At 37.4% G+C, this 15,682-nt stretch overlaps 1 protein-coding gene and 1 long non-coding RNA gene across 12 annotated transcripts in view; both read right to left on the bottom strand.

The window, feature by feature from the left end:
* Positions 1 to 15,682, bottom strand: part of LOC146404771 (uncharacterized) — a 1,009,186-nt gene that overhangs the window by 422,621 nt on the left and 570,883 nt on the right. The gene's annotated exons all lie outside the window — the stretch shown is intronic.
* XPO1 (exportin 1) overlaps positions 1 to 15,682 on the bottom strand; it is a 45,422-nt gene that overhangs the window by 20,118 nt on the left and 9,622 nt on the right. For 5 of the 11 annotated variants that reach the window (XM_085019094.1, XM_085019096.1, XM_021087484.2 and 2 more), the window contains 2 exons: positions 14,965 to 15,066; positions 11,359 to 11,431 (listed from right to left, as the gene is read on the bottom strand). In XM_085019094.1, coding sequence (XP_084875220.1) covers positions 11,359 to 11,431; positions 14,965 to 15,066 — 175 coding nt within the window. Of the gene's footprint in view, positions 1 to 11,358; positions 11,432 to 13,762; positions 13,827 to 13,985; positions 15,067 to 15,682 lie in introns of all 11 variants that reach the window. The other 6 variants (XM_085019102.1, XM_085019099.1, XM_085019101.1 and 3 more) reach the window with 3 other exon arrangements.

Below are 15,682 nucleotides of genomic sequence, written 5' to 3'. Positions count from 1 at the left end.
ATGGAATCTCAGTCTAATTATGAGAAAACAAAAAACAAACCTAAATTGAAATACACTAAAAAATAACCAGAACTCATCAAAAGTGTCAAATACATACCACGCAGGAATTAAAAACTGTCACTGATTAAGAAAAATAAAGAGATACAACCAAATAAAGTGAAGAACAGGAAAAGGACGTTACAGAGAAAACTTGCGAAATCTAAATTAAGGTCTAGGTGTTCCCATTGTGGCACAGCAGAAACGAATCTGACTGGGAACCATGAGGTTGCAGGTTCAATCCCTGACCTCACTCAGTAGATTAAGGATCTGGTATTGCTGTGAGCTGTGGCTGTGGCCTATAGCTGTAGCTCTGATTAGATCCCTGGCCTGGGAACCTCCATATGCAGCGGGTACAGCCCTAAAATGCAAAATTAATTAATTAATTAGTGTCTATAATTCAGTTAGTAGTACTGAACCAATGTTCATTTTCTGGTTGTGATAATTTTATTACAGCTGTATAAGTTAACAGTGTGGACTAAAAGCTGTAAGTATATTTTGTACTTTTGGGGGGCAATGTTTCTATAGTTTAAAATTATTTACTTTTTAAAATAAGAGGCAGAAGTTCCCTTATTTCAATCCCTGGCCTCTACTCAGTGGGTTAAGTAAGGATCCAGTGTTGCCATGTGCTGTGGTGTAGGTCGCAGACTAGGCTCGGATCCCACATTGCTATGGCTCTGGTGTAGGCCGGCAGCTGTAGCTCTGATTCAACCCCTAGCCTGGGAAGTTCCATATGCCATAGGTGGTGGCCCTAGAAAGCAAAAAAAAAAAAAAAAAAAAAGTTTAATTAAATCAATAAGAATAAAAAATAAAAAATAAATAAAAATAAAAAGAGGCATTGTGGATATAGCCCAAGTACAATCAAGTCTAGATTCAATATTTAAAAAAAAAAAAAAAAAAAAAAAAGACCACAGGAACCAGTTTTATTTTACTAAATTTCCTAAATTATACAATTTAGTTAGGGTAACCCAGTCAATATGCCCTCAATATCCATTAGATCTGGTATTGCTGATCCTTCTGTTCTCTGCACATATAAATTACGATCATTATGGTGCTACAAAATTAAGGAAAAGGGCCATTCTAAACAATCAAAAAAGCATCCCTCTGAAATCTAAATACAAGCAAAACAATTTAAACCAAAACCAAAAATACAGCCTACTCTCTCAGATTAAATGACTGATAATAACAAATAAGAGATTCAGTATGTTTTCTTCTAAATCTGTCATAAGGGACCAAAGTAAACTATAATCCCTGCCTCCAGTTCAATGATTCTGGAGGCTCTTCTCAGCTGTGGAGAATAAAACAGGATCAGGAATTCTCTTGTTGGACTGCAGGTTAAGGATCTCAGGTTGTCACTGCAGCAGCTCTGGTTGCTGCTATGGCTTGGGTTCTATCCCTGGCCCAAGAACTTCCACATGCTGTAGGTATGCCCCCCCCCACCCATGCAATAACACACCCAACTAGCATCCGTGAATTGCTGGTTCGATCCCTGGCTCTGCTCAGTGGGTTAAGGATCCAGCATTGCCGTGAGCTGGACACAGCTCGGATCTGGCATTTCTGTGGTTGTGGCTGGCAGCTGAAACTCTGATTTGACCCCTGGCCTGAGAACCTCTTCATATGCCGCAGATAGGCCCTAAATTAAAAAAAGAAAAACGGAGCAGAAACAGATCCTTTAATTCTTCTGTTATCAATTAAATAAATACCTTCTCCCTCTTTTGAAAGGCTTCTGACACTTACCTCTAGATGGAGCAAAGGGTAAAAGATGAAAACAGGAGAAATGTAAAATAAGGAGTCAGAAAAAGATAAGGATCTCAGAGACAATAAAGTCTCAATATAGTATCACTCTACAATGCCCAGTACTTCCATCCATTCAAAGCAATGAAACTATATATATATATAGTTTCTGATTAAGTACTGCTACTCATAAAAGCATAAAAGAGTCTGTCTAATCTCCTGCTGCATAGAAAGTTTATTTAAGTACCATGTGACTCGCTTCCCAAATTCCTTCCCATGGTTTACCATAAATTTAACAGATAAAAGCAGCTCAACTGAGATCTATTTTCTAATTGTGAACTGTACCTTTAAAAAGGAATGGTGCCATCCATATCAAGGTAGAAAGTCAAATGTTTACAAGTAGCAGAGAAAGAAAGCTCAGCTTCTGAGCTTTAGCAGAAAACTATTATGAGTCTTTTTTTTTTGGCTGCCCTGTGGTATATGGAGTTCCTGTGCCAGGGATCAGATCCAAGCTGCAGTTCTGACCGATGCAACACCTGTGACAACTACGGATCCTTCAACCCACTGTACTGGGCCAGGGATCGAACATGTGTGTCCTGGTGATGCAGAGCTACCACCAATCCCATTGTGCTACAGTGGGAACTCCAAAACTATGAGTTTTGACCAAAAATACTAGAAAAAAATACTCAAGAAATAGTAAACAATAGAAATTCCTATTGTGGCACAATAGGAACACATCCGACTAGCAACCATGAGATTACAGGTTTGTTCCCTGGCCTCGAATGGTGGGTTAGGGATCCGGTGTTGCCATGAGCTGTGGTGTAAGCTGCAGACACAGCTTGGATCCTATGTTGCTGTTGCTGTGATGTAGGCTGGCAGCTGTAGCTCAAATTCAACTACTACCCTGGGAATCTCCACGTGCCTGGGTGCAAACCTAAAAAGCATTATAGGGGGAAAAAAAAAAAAACAAACGAAAAAAAACCCAACAAATATTGAATAATGACAAAAATTTAAAAATAAAGTTTGTATACTTTAGACAAGAGCAATTATGCTCTTATATAGTCACTTTGTCAAGTTTTTCAAAGGATCCTTTCAATGATCTACCATACTTATAATTCACAGCCCTCCACTCCATTCTTCTAAACAATAATTTCACGTGCAAAGTTAAAAAAATAAACCTTCAAATTTGTTACTGCAAAGTATTACTTTTTGAAATTCCCAGTGTGGCACAGCAGGTTAAGGAAGGATCTGGAGTTGTCCCAGATCAGGCAGAGGTTGCAGCTGCAGCTTGGACTCAATACCTGGCCCAGGAACTTCCCTATGGCAATGGGTGCGACCATAAAAGGGAAGGGGAAGGGAAGGGAGGGAAGGGAAAGGAAAGAGTTTTTTAAAAAGGACCAGCCACGTATAACTTCTTGAAAAAAAGGTACTCTAGTATAAAAATGCCTAACTAGGCACTAGAAAGCAGTTTATGGAACTTAAATCTTTCATATCCAAAAGTCCATGCATTTTCAGAGTTCCCGTTATGGCTCAGGGGTGATGAATCCAACTAATACCCATGAGGCTGACGGTTTGATCCCTGGCTTCACAGTGGGTTAAAAACATGGTGTTGCTGTGAACTGTGGTATATGCTGGCAGCTGCAGCTACAATTGGACCCCTGGCCTAGGAACTTCCATATTCAATTTCAAGAAAAAAAGTCTTTGACAGTCCATATCTTTCTTTTTTAAAGGTTGCACATGGGGCATATGGAAGTTCCCAGGGTAGGGGGTCAAATTTGGAGCTGTAACTGCCAGCTTATACCACAGCCATGACAGATCTTATCTTGTATATAAGTTCATTCTTATCATTTTTTAGAGATTCCACATATAAGTGATATCAAATGATTACGTCTTTTTTATTTTTTGTCTTTTTGCCTTTTCTAGGGCCACTCCCACAGCATATGGAGGTTCCCAGGCTAGGGGTCCAATAGGAGCTGTAGCTGCCGGCCTATGCCAGAGCCACAGGAACATGGGATCTGAGCCGAGTCTGCCACCCACACCACAGCTCATGGCAACACCAGATCCTTAACCCACTGAGCAAGGCCAGGGATCGAACCCACAACCTCATGGTTCCGAGTCAGATTCGTTAACCACTGAGTCACAACGGGAACTCTGATTATTTGTCTTTTTTATTTCACTTATGATATGATAATCTATTATAGGGCCGTACATGTCACTACAAATGGCAGTATTTCTTTTAAATGGCTAAGTAACATTCCATTTTGTGTGTGTATGTGCATATATATATATATATATAAAAAAATATTACATACAATCACCACCCACCACCTTTAATAAAATCTATATGTGGTTCCTATCTCCTAGGTGGACGTCAGGTAAGGAACAGGCATTTAAGTGAAGATTTCTTATGGAAGTTCCATGGAATTAGAAACTTTGGAGGGACCAAGCTGTCACTACCTTAACGAAAAGTGGTGGGGGAATTCCTGTCGTTGCTCAGGGGAAACGAATCTGAGTAGCATCCATGAGGACACAGGTTTGATCCCTGGCGTTGCTCAGCGTGTTAGGAATCTGTCATTGTCCTGAAGTGTGGGGTAGGTCGTAGACACAGCTCGGACCCAGTGTTGCTGTGGCGTAGGCTGGCAACTACAGCTCGATTCGACACCTCGCCTGGGAACCTCCATATGCCGTGGGTGCGGCCCTAAACACACACACGCACACACAAAAGTGTGGGAAAATAGTTTCTGTCAATTATGTATATGATGCTGAATGTAATGTAAAAGAACATCTTGAAAAATATTACCTTATTATATAAAAGGTAAATTTAATAAGCATTACCTTCACTTTATTATCCTGTCATGGTATAAAACCGGCAAATATAGGGAGTTCCCGTCGTGGCACAGTGGTTAACGAATCCGACTAGGAACCATGAGGTTGCAGGTTCGGTCTCTGCCCTTGCTCAGTGGGTTAAGGATCCGGCGTTGCCGTGAGCTGTGGTGTAGGTTGCAGACGTGGCTCGGATCCTGCGTTGCTGTGGCTCTGGCGTAGGCCGGTGGCTACAGCTCCGATTGGACCCCTAGCCTGGGAACCTCCATATGCCGCAAGAGCGGCCCAAGAAATAGCAAAAAGACCAAAAATAAATAAATAAATAAAAACTGGCAAATATACATAAATATGAGTGCCTATCAAATCTGATATTAAACTGATATTTTAAACAATACATTGGGGGTGGGGAAGGAATTCCTCCACTAATTTGCTTAAGAGTCCAAACACTTACATTTTCTTTTCAAAATAAGCAACAAAGGAAACCATCGCTGTTCAACAGGGAATAACACTATCAACTTAAACATGCATGTAAAGAGGGTGTGAAGGATACTCAATAGTGTTAATAATTACAGAAATTCAAATTAAAACCACAGAGCGAAGACTGTGCTAGAGTGGCTAGAATTAAACACTGACCATACCAAACTTTTGTGAGGCTAAGAAGCATATGAGAATGTCAAAATGACACAACCATTTTGGAAAAAAGTTGAGCGGTTAAACACACAGCTAGCATATGATCTAGACATTCCACTCCTAGCTAATCAAATAAGTGATAGAAAGCAGACTGGGGCTAGGGAGGTAGAGAGACAAAGATGAAGGTCTTGAGTGTAGTGGTTTCACAAATGTATGCATGCGTCAAACTATCAAATTATATACCTTAACACATGCAGTTTACTGTGTATGTCAAATACATCTCAAAAAATTTTAAAAAGGGCAAACACAGATAACTTTTAAAAGGCAGTACTGCTTAAGGGCAACATGTTAAACCCATGATATTCTGTACGATGGGAAATTTTAAGCATGGGAATGACCCGATTAGTTCTGCTTTTAAAATACCATGCTAAATCCTTTGTAGTGAATGTAAGTGGGTGTCAAAGAGCCCAGTAAGGATGCTACTGAAGAAATTCCAAGGCAACTTGAGACTGTTATACGGTTATTCAATGAAATGGAGAAAAATCAGAGTATTTTTATGGAAGAAGATTGTCAACACACATTTATCCATAGTCAGCACCTAGATATGAAGGTCTTTACACACATTATCTCTTACATCATATTTCAATAACCATTCAGGACAATCAAGAAAGTATGAATGTGGTTTTATCTCTTTGAACTATTTTCTTCATAAATTTACCACTCTTCTCCTCAGTGCCAGCAAGTTTTTAATACGGCTCATGAAATGTAATGATCTGTAAGCCACATGCCTTAACAGATTAAAACATAATCCTTTGGTTTAAGTCAAAAATAGATTCCCTTAAAAATAGTTTTTCAGTAAAAGACAAAGGAGGCCCACCCCACCCCAACTTCTTTATGGTTTGAATTTTTTAAACCAAGAACAAAAATTATTTTTTAAAAGGCAGGCAGGCTACCTGGACAATTAAAGTTGATGTGCATTGCACACAAAGACAGAATCAATGCCACTGACGGTCCTAGTGTACCTTTAACTACTTCAGTGACTAGAACCCACTCCCTATTTGGAAATTGTTCTACTTCATACATTAAAATGTCTCCTTTATCTTTCTTAAAAAATACTGTCTGGGGAGTTCCCGTCATGGCTCAGTGGTTAACGAATCCAACTAGGAACCATGAGGTTGTGGGTTCGATCCCTGGCCTTGCTCAGTGGGTTAAGGATCCAGCATTGCCGTGAGCTGTGGTGTAGGTTGCAGACGTGGCTCAGATCCTGCGTTGCTGTGGCTGTGGTATAGGCCAGTGGCTGCAGCTCCGATTGGACCCCTAGCCTGGGAACCTCCATACGCTGCTGGTGCGGCCTAGAAAAGGCAAAAAGACAAAAATAAATAAATAAATAAATAAAAATACCATCTGCGAGTTCCCTGGTGGCCTAGCAGTTAAGGATTAGGCGTCATCACTGCTATGGCTCAGGTTCAATCTCTGGCCTAGGAACTTTCACACACATACACAGACACACACGGTCTTGACTTAAAGTAAATCACCTATGCAAATATTCACCTCAAAAATTAACCTCAAAGATATCAATTATATAAATACACATAACTTATAAATATAAAAAGCAAAAATTCTGAGAAAATCATTAGGCTCTTAAAGTAGAGCTATGAATTTCAAATAGGGAATGATGCTAGTCACTTAAGTAATTAAATAATACGCAATTCATTAACTGAATAATTATATACTGAACACCTATATATCAAAGAATAAGAGTGCAATAAAGACATCTTCTGATCCCCAACACCTATAAGCTTACATATTGGGGAAAAGAGAAAGAGTGAGAAAAACAGTGATAGTCAAGTGGGATAAAGGTTATAGTGGGTAGGGGTGGCCAAATAGAAACATTTTTCTGACCTGAAATAAAATGGTAAAAACCAGAACAATGTAATAAATTTTGTATTTACATAAAACTAAATTCATTTAAAAAAATGATTATGAAGGCTATATCTCCCTTGCTTTATTTTAGTTAAAATATCTTTTTTTTTTTTTTGTCTTTTTGCTATTTCTTGGGCCGCTCCCACGACATATGGAGGTTCCCAGGCTAGGGGTCCAATCGGAGCTGTAGCCACCGGCCTACGCCAGAGCCACAGCAACGCAGGATCCAAGCCGCGTCTGCAACCTACACCACAGCTCACGGCAACGCCGGATCCTTAACCCACTGAGCAAGGGCAGAGACCGAACCTGCAACCTCATGGTTCCTAGTCAGATTCGTTAACCACTGCGCCACGACGGGAACTCCAGTTAAAATATCTTTTAATTAAAAATTTTTAAAATGTCTTTACTTGGCTAACTATTCTGTCTTTTGCTAATTAAAACTTTACTCATCAGTGATCTCCTGGTACAGGACACACTAAGGGGAACAACATACAGCATGAGACATCTAAACGCAACCTACAACTGTCAGGTAATGCCCTAATGAAAATGCCATTCCCCTAAAAGAACATGTGAAAATGAATATACGCTTACAGACAAAAACCTAAAAGCAGATAACATAAATGCTACACTGTAAAAAATGTACGAAACTTATTCTGGCTTGCTGTTTGCATAGCCAATTCTATCTTTCTTTAAAATATACACCAAGCATTGTCATTTTCGTAAATGAGCTTGTCTAAAGGACCCAACTTGATTATTCTTTTAGCATGTGTAGCACTAATTATATATACCTAATTTAACACTTATTATTTTAAATTTATGTTTCATCTTTCCACCCATGACGCTCTTATGTAGGAATATTTATATGGTCTTAATACCTAATAGTGTTTTACACAAAGCAGATACACAGTATGTCCCATATACATAAGAAAATTGGACAAGACTAGCTAAAGAGTGATGACAACAGCTTTAAAAAATATGACAATGATAAATAAAAAGAATGTACACATATTTTGTGAGATTTATGACTGCAGAAGCCTCTTAGGATTGACAAAGTTGCAAAGAAATAAAAAAATATAGGAGTTCATGGCGCAGTAGTTAACGAATCCGCCTAGGAACCATGTCATGAAGTTGCGGGTTTGATCCCTGGCCTTGCTCAGTGGGTTAAGGAGCCTGGGAACCTCCATATGTGGCAGGAGTGGCCCTAGAAAAGGCAAAAAGACCAAACAAAACAAAACAAAACAAAAAAAACAAAAAAAAACTAAAGAAAGGAAAAAAAAAGTATTGAATTTGTTTTCCATGTTTTATAAATGAGATCAATCACCTTAAAAACACAAATCGTTAAATTAATGCAAAGCTGCTACTGCATATCTGAAGTTAAGAGTTCACTAAAATTCTCTGGGAATCATTTTAAATGATCTGAGCTTCTGAAAAGACCCTAGAAATTATATCACACTTTTCCCTCCATGTAATGATTTCACTGACAGTGGCAACTATACATCCATGACAGTAACTTCAGGTACTTTTAGAAAAGGTTATATCCCACACAATCTTACCACTGGCACTGATGGGAAATAAAGGGGGAAAGCTGATTCTGATAGATGTTTTTTCGAAGTACCTCACCAACACAGAATAGGAATGCATAAATGAAACAGAATTCTCTTAACTTGGGCAGAATAATCACTACCACTCCCCACCCGTTTTTTTCCAAATAAGATGACAAGCCTTTAAGAAATTAAACTCTTATGCTCTCTGGAATATGTGCATATTTGATACTTACATAGAAACATATGGAAGCTTTTAACTTATGATAAAAACCAAAACATGTCACCCTCATTCATATAGAAAGCAAACCATGTCAAGTCCTCAGGGAGAACTTTAGCCTCTAGTTTTTTCAGTAACAAATATCACCATGACTTTGGTAAGCTACTATAATTTTAAACTATTTAATTTTATAGCTAGAAAATATCTTGGGAGGATCTAATCTAGCACAATCCTTATGTGATAAGCAGCAGATGTCTAGGTGTTAAAGGGTTACTAAAGTAAAAAAGTATTGAAGTAAAAAAATTAAATACTTTTTTTGCTGGTATAAGCCATAGCCACTGTTAAATGAAGCTCAAACCACAACTATAAAATAGCAGTAGTAGGAGTTCCCATCGTGGCTCAGGGACAATGAATCTGACTAGTATCCATGACAACACGGGTTCAATCCCTGGCCTCACTCAGTGGGTTAAGGATCCAGTGTTGCCGTGAGCCGTGGGGCAGGTCGCAGACACGGCTCAGATCTGGAGTTGCTGTGGTGTAGGCCAGCGCCTACAGGTCTGATTCGACCCCTAGCCTAGGAACCTTCCTATGCTTCGGGTTCAGCCCTAAAAAGACAAACAAACAAACAAACAAAAACAAAAACAAAGAAAAACAACCTACAGTAGTAAAGGAACCAGGACTGCACATAAGGTCCCTAAAAAGTAATGAAGCACAGGATTTCCCACTGTGGCACGACGGGATGGGCAGTGTCTTGGAAGTTCCCACCCTGGCCCAGCACAGTGGGTAAAGGATCTGGCACTGCCACAGCTGCAGCTTATGTCTCCACTGTGGCTTGGATCTGATCCCTGGCCTGGAGCTCCATATGCCATGGGGAGGCCAAAAATAAAAAAATAATGAAGTATACAGGATCTACTGGGGCCACAGAATCCAAGTGTACTAACTAATTTCTTATAAGGTCACAAATCTAAAATGGTTTCAAGCCAAACCAAACCAAAACATTTAAAGAATGTTTTGGGGAGAACTATTTCTTTCTCTACTATCATTCCTTTTTTTTTTTTTTTCTCTCCTGTCTTTTTTTTTGCTATTTCTTGGGCCGCTCCCGCGGGATGTGGAGATTCCCAGGCTAGGGGTCCAATCGGAGCTGCAGCCACCGGCCTACACCAGAGCCACAGCAACGCAGGATCCAAGCCGCGTCTGCAACCTACACCACAGCTCATGGCAGTGCCGGATCCTTAACCCACTGAGCAAGAGCAGGAACCGAACCCGCAACCTCATGGTTCCTAGTCAGATTCGTTAACCACTGCACCACGACAGGAACTCCTCTACTATCATTCTTAATCCATAGTTTATAGGGTATGAAGGATATCGCCATTAAAATTTATTCCATTCACCTCTAAACATGCTAGAAAGACGTCAAGTCATACTGAGTAAACTGAAATCACTATCCCACCCTAAAGATGACATGAGAAAGCAGGTGAAAGCAACTTCCTAAAGAGCAACAGCCAAAGAAAGGGGATATTAATAGAAGAAAATGACACCAAACGCAGTACAACCCACATTATCAAGTCTAGATTTGTATTTCAAAGATTAAACAAGTAATATAAAAGACGAGTTCTGGTTGTGGATCAGCAATAACGAACCCGACTAGTACCCATGAGGATGAGGGTTCAATCCCCAGGCTTGCTCAGTGGGTTAAGGATCCAGAGTTGCCGTGAGTTGTGGTATAGGTCGAAGATGCAGCTCAGATCTGGCGTTGCTGTGGTGCAGGCCGGTCAGCAGCTGCAGTTCCTATTGAACTCCTAGCCTGGGAACTTCCATATGCCACAAATGCGGCCCTAAAAAGACCAGAAAGTGTTCCAAGACCCTAAACTTGCTTCAAGTTTCTTAAATCACGACTACTTTTATAGAGACTGTACCAAGGGTAAAGTTAAAATATTACCAGGCATCACCACATCCTCATTTTTTGATCTTTCCTTATTTTAGAAGTCAATCTCTTATAAGGTATGCACAGAATTTCAAAAAGTAAAAAGCCTTGTGATTTTTAAAACTTGGTTTTTCCTCTGCTGTTATATTTATATATTATCCTATGTATTACAATACTAATTACTTGCTATTGCATGATGAATTTAAAATGATGCATAAGAGGCACATATTCAAATTTCATTCCCTTTAAACATGGTCCAGATTAACTATGAGTTGGTACAAATTTCTCACCACACATTACTTACTTTACTAAGTTTAACCAGCTTTCCCCAAAAAGATAACCTTTCTTTCCCTTGCCCCCTGAATTTAAACAGAACCTGCCTTGCCACATGATGAAAGAGGTAATCCATTAGCAGATAATAAACTAGAAAAGATTCAATGGATTCCTCCTGTCCAACACTCAACTATAACAAAAATGCCCAGAATAATACAATCCTGAATTTATAACTCTTTAAAACATTCTCCTACCTTCGCATTGGTTCCTCGGAAGAATCTTCCACCTTGTTTTTATCACATTTTCCAAAATTTGTAGTCCATAATACTGAAAATTGGAGAATAGAAGCATGTGAATATATTGCTATAAGACAGGCAACTTTTAGGATTCACAAATGGACAGACATTCACACATTTACATCTAAAATTTCAAAAACATTATGCTACCAAGTTTAATTACATATATTAAACAAGGATCTATTCACCCATAAACTGAGTTTTCATGCATTTTCCTCATTTTATTGTTTACTACTCTAACGTCCTGCTGTTTAGACATGCTCACACCAGGAGGAAAAACCAAATAAAAAGCCCTTTAGCAGCCAAATGGGCTTAGTCTGTAGAAGGAAAAATAGCATAGCAGCCAGATATGAATTCACAGCATAAATGACTGCTTATATAGGCTCACGAACTTAACACGACCAGGCTCCTAAGAATTAGCAGCTTGGATGCTCTCAAGCTTCCTACCATCTTCTAGGAGTTGTAAGCTCTTGGCCAAGTATTAAAGTATTATCACAAATAACTTTCTATAGAAAGTGTTTACAAACATCACTGGTGTGTTACTTAAGGAGCAGCAAGACAGCCCAAGGGTTTAATTTTAAATTTTAACCCCACCCTTACAGTTGCTATTTCTACTAATTTAAAGATAAACTTTTGTGCACAGTCAAAATAATACACAAATGCATGTTGCAATCTGTATCTACCTTTCAGGTATTCCTTCCAAATATAAAAATGGTATCTAAAAATGTAAGTTAATAAATACAAATACCACTTTCAAGCCATTTTGTCCCTCCTGTTGATTACTCACTCTAAATAGTCAATCACATGTATAACAATTTATAAGGTTACAGGAGTCATTATCCAAAATTATTATCATGACCAATTAGTGTGGATAGACAGGAGGAAGAAAAGGATCAAAATTGTTGTGGTATGTTTTCAACTGGTTGAAATAGGGAAGATTCAGCAACAATACCTGAAAGGTAAATTCATCCATATATAGACATATAACCTCAGATTGCAAGTTTTGGCTGAGAATAAGAGTTCATCTTTAAAATGGTTAGTCATCACACAATAAAATAGGAGCATTAGTATTTCAACCAAAGGGATCATGTGAATGCACACTTTATCCAAAGCACAATATAGACTGTCCCAAACTACATTGTGCTCAAATAGTAAATGTTTTTGCTGTTTTCTTTCATTTTTAAGATTTCATACTTTAGGAAAAATTTGCCATTTCAACCAAAATCCTACATTCCTTAAAGACTTCAAAAACAAAAACAAGGCCAAAGCAAAACTCTGAAATTACAAATTATAAATTTGATGCCATTTAAGTTTCATAATCAGCAGTAAATGGTGAAGCTTTCTATCCTGTTCATTTATATCTCTTTATAGGTCTAGGTCTCAGAAAAATATAAATGAACCAAAAAGGTTTCTCATTGACTAAGATTCTAAATTAACTTTAAAAAACATACTACCCTAAACTTGCTTTAATTTTATAAGTATGAAATCAGTGTCAGAATTTTTTAGTGAGTCAAAACAATGCATTCTTACTACACAGAATATATATCCTCTTACTAATTCTCAACAAATTAAAAAGATCTTAAAAAAACCTAAGAAACAAAACCCAACACAAAACATACCAATTAAGAAGTAACAATCTTAATAACTTCACCAATATATTTTAGCCAATGTATTTTTCAGCTTACCTTTTTAAATTGAAGGATATTCCCCCCTTTAGTGTCGCATTCATTTATTTACTTCTTCCTTTATGCCTGATACTTTCTTACCTAAATTACCTATTTACTAACCTCTAGTCCTTTCTCCAACTGTAAAACAAGTAGCACAAGCTTGCTGAAGATACAATTCATATTTTCCTCTTTCTGCCAACAGGGCTGAGGCAGGACGCCCAATGAAAGCTTTTCACAAGTTAGTTCAAAGGAATACATAGATCACAACCACAATACCCTAAGACCCAATTTCTCCTAGACATTAAGACTTATCACATGAAGAGAATTCACATTTCTTGGAGGAGTACTTTGATTAAAAAATCTGAAATGACAGCCAAATCTGAGAGCCAATGATAAGTAACTACTTTGGAAATATACTACTTTTGGAAATCCAAACACCATCCTGAAGTACTACATTTCTGCTTTACATTACAGGACTTGAGAAATCCACTGCTGAGTTATGAAGATGAGGGACAGATAACAGCAAAGACTAAATGAAAAAATAAATGCATGAAATGATCCCTATGGTAGAAATTTCTACTGAGCCCTTAGAAATACTTATTTTATGCATTGAATTCCCAGTTCCCCTCCCACCGCCCATGAAACAAAAACAATTGATGAACAGAATTCAGTTAAAGGGAATCAAAAGGGTAGACCTTGTGGAGGCCTGCCGTCAAAGCCTAGCTGTGTCAGTTGCACAGGAAGACACCCCTTTTCTTCCTATTACAAGCAATCAACATAATGGAACATTATGATTAATATCAGGTAGTGTTAACATCTTTAAAGAAAAAAAAAATGATTGCATAAAAGCCAAATGTCATAGTGCATAAATTTAGCACCAAATCATTTGTAATTTATGTAAATTGAAGAATTCTTTACCTGTTGCTTTCTTTCTGTTCCTCTAATCATCTCATTTTTCACAAGACAAATTTGAGTTTTTAAAAATACTGTTGATAAATCAACTTAAACATTAGTAATGTCTGTCAGTATAAAAAGCAAAATTTACCAGGCAAGCAAACAGGCAAACACTGTTATGTTACTTAAGGTTAGCACTTTGAGGAAGTTCCGGACTGTATTTTTGCCCTAAAATTTATAAGATGTCAAAACTAATTAATATTTTAAAACTGTTAATTAACACAGTCTGATTTCAGAAACAGAGGTGAACATGGCTATTTTCTGTTTTAACACAATGTATACCAAGTGGAAACCTTGTGTGTAATTTAAACAGAATGCCATGCACGGTATTTTATTACTTCAAGGCAGTTTAAAGTGTGAATCATTAAGCCTAAACAGTCAAAACACATTTTGATCAACCCTTCTGTTCAAACTTAAGAAGAAAAAAGGACCCAAATGATAACATTTTCAATTGCAAATAAAAACTGAGTGCTGTCCCATTAAAAGCATTGGTACCATTGAGTAGGGTTTTACGCTGCCCACACATCTTGGTTTTGGAGATACCTAACCTGTATTATATTGATTACTTGCCCAAAATAATGCCTCTGATGTTGTTTCATCTCTGAGTAACATTCAGAATTTATGCTTAGATCTGTACACATATTCTTTAAAAAAAAAAAAAAAGCCAAAAAAAAAAAAAAAAAAAAAGCAAGCCCCAAATTTAAAAAAACAACAACAAAAAAAGCCACCTTGCATACTAGTCCCAATTATAAAACTTCATTCATAATTCTTAGGACTATTTGCAAGAATTAATTCTATGTTTAAAAATAAATTTTGAAATAAGTTAACATTAGTAAGTGATTTGAGATAACAAATGCTAATACTAAAAATGAGATACCTTCCTCAAAGTTCATGACTGGAAGAAAAGAAGAAATAATGGATTTTAAAACCACCACTTGCTTACTTTCGTGTTCATATTCTGTGAAAATTCCAAAATTGTGTCGACTCTTGTCCATGCATCAGGATGCTCCTTTAAATGTGTCAGTACTTCTTGAGCCATTCTTTGCTAAAATATTATACAAAAAGAATTTTAAGCTTACTTGTTATTTTGAATGGTATTGAATAAGGCACAAATCCTAATAGGACAGACAGCCTATCAACTTCCAGACAGCCTATCAACTTTTTAAACTTCAGTTAAAAATGGGACTATTCCTTTGAAACAGAAAAGTTTATTTTCCTAATTTGCTTTATTTGGTATCCTCAAAACTGAAATTAAATTTAATCAATTCTAACAAAGATCTACTCCTTTACCGACATAAAGGTAAAGAGTTCTCAGCACATTCAACCAAAAGCAACATATAAAAATTCACATCAACTTAAAAACCTTTGAACCTTCAATTTACTGCAAACACATTTTTGCCTCTGAAAATTCTCTTATTTCCATATATTAAGTCATAGCCTATTTTGGAAATTTTTTTTTGCTTTTGTATTTCTAAAATGCAAACCCAGAAATAGTTAAACCTATGAAAACATCATCTAGAATTAACAAATGTTAAGGTTTTTTAAAAAGATTTTTATTTATTATAGTTGATCTACAGTGTTCTGTCAATTTCTGCTGTAAAGCAAAGTGACCCAGTCATACATATATATAATTTTTTCTTACATTACCCTCCATCATGTTC

Source organism: Sus scrofa, chromosome 3, assembly GCF_054392235.1.
Source record: "Sus scrofa isolate SSC_HxYL_T2T_F1_AM1 chromosome 3, Sscrofa_HxYL_maternal_Yorkshire_Landrace_v2.0, whole genome shotgun sequence".
Classification (NCBI taxonomy): Eukaryota; Metazoa; Chordata; class Mammalia; order Artiodactyla; family Suidae; genus Sus; species Sus scrofa.
Note: the sequence above shows the minus strand (reverse complement) of the source record. Positions and strands in the feature narration are given on the sequence as shown.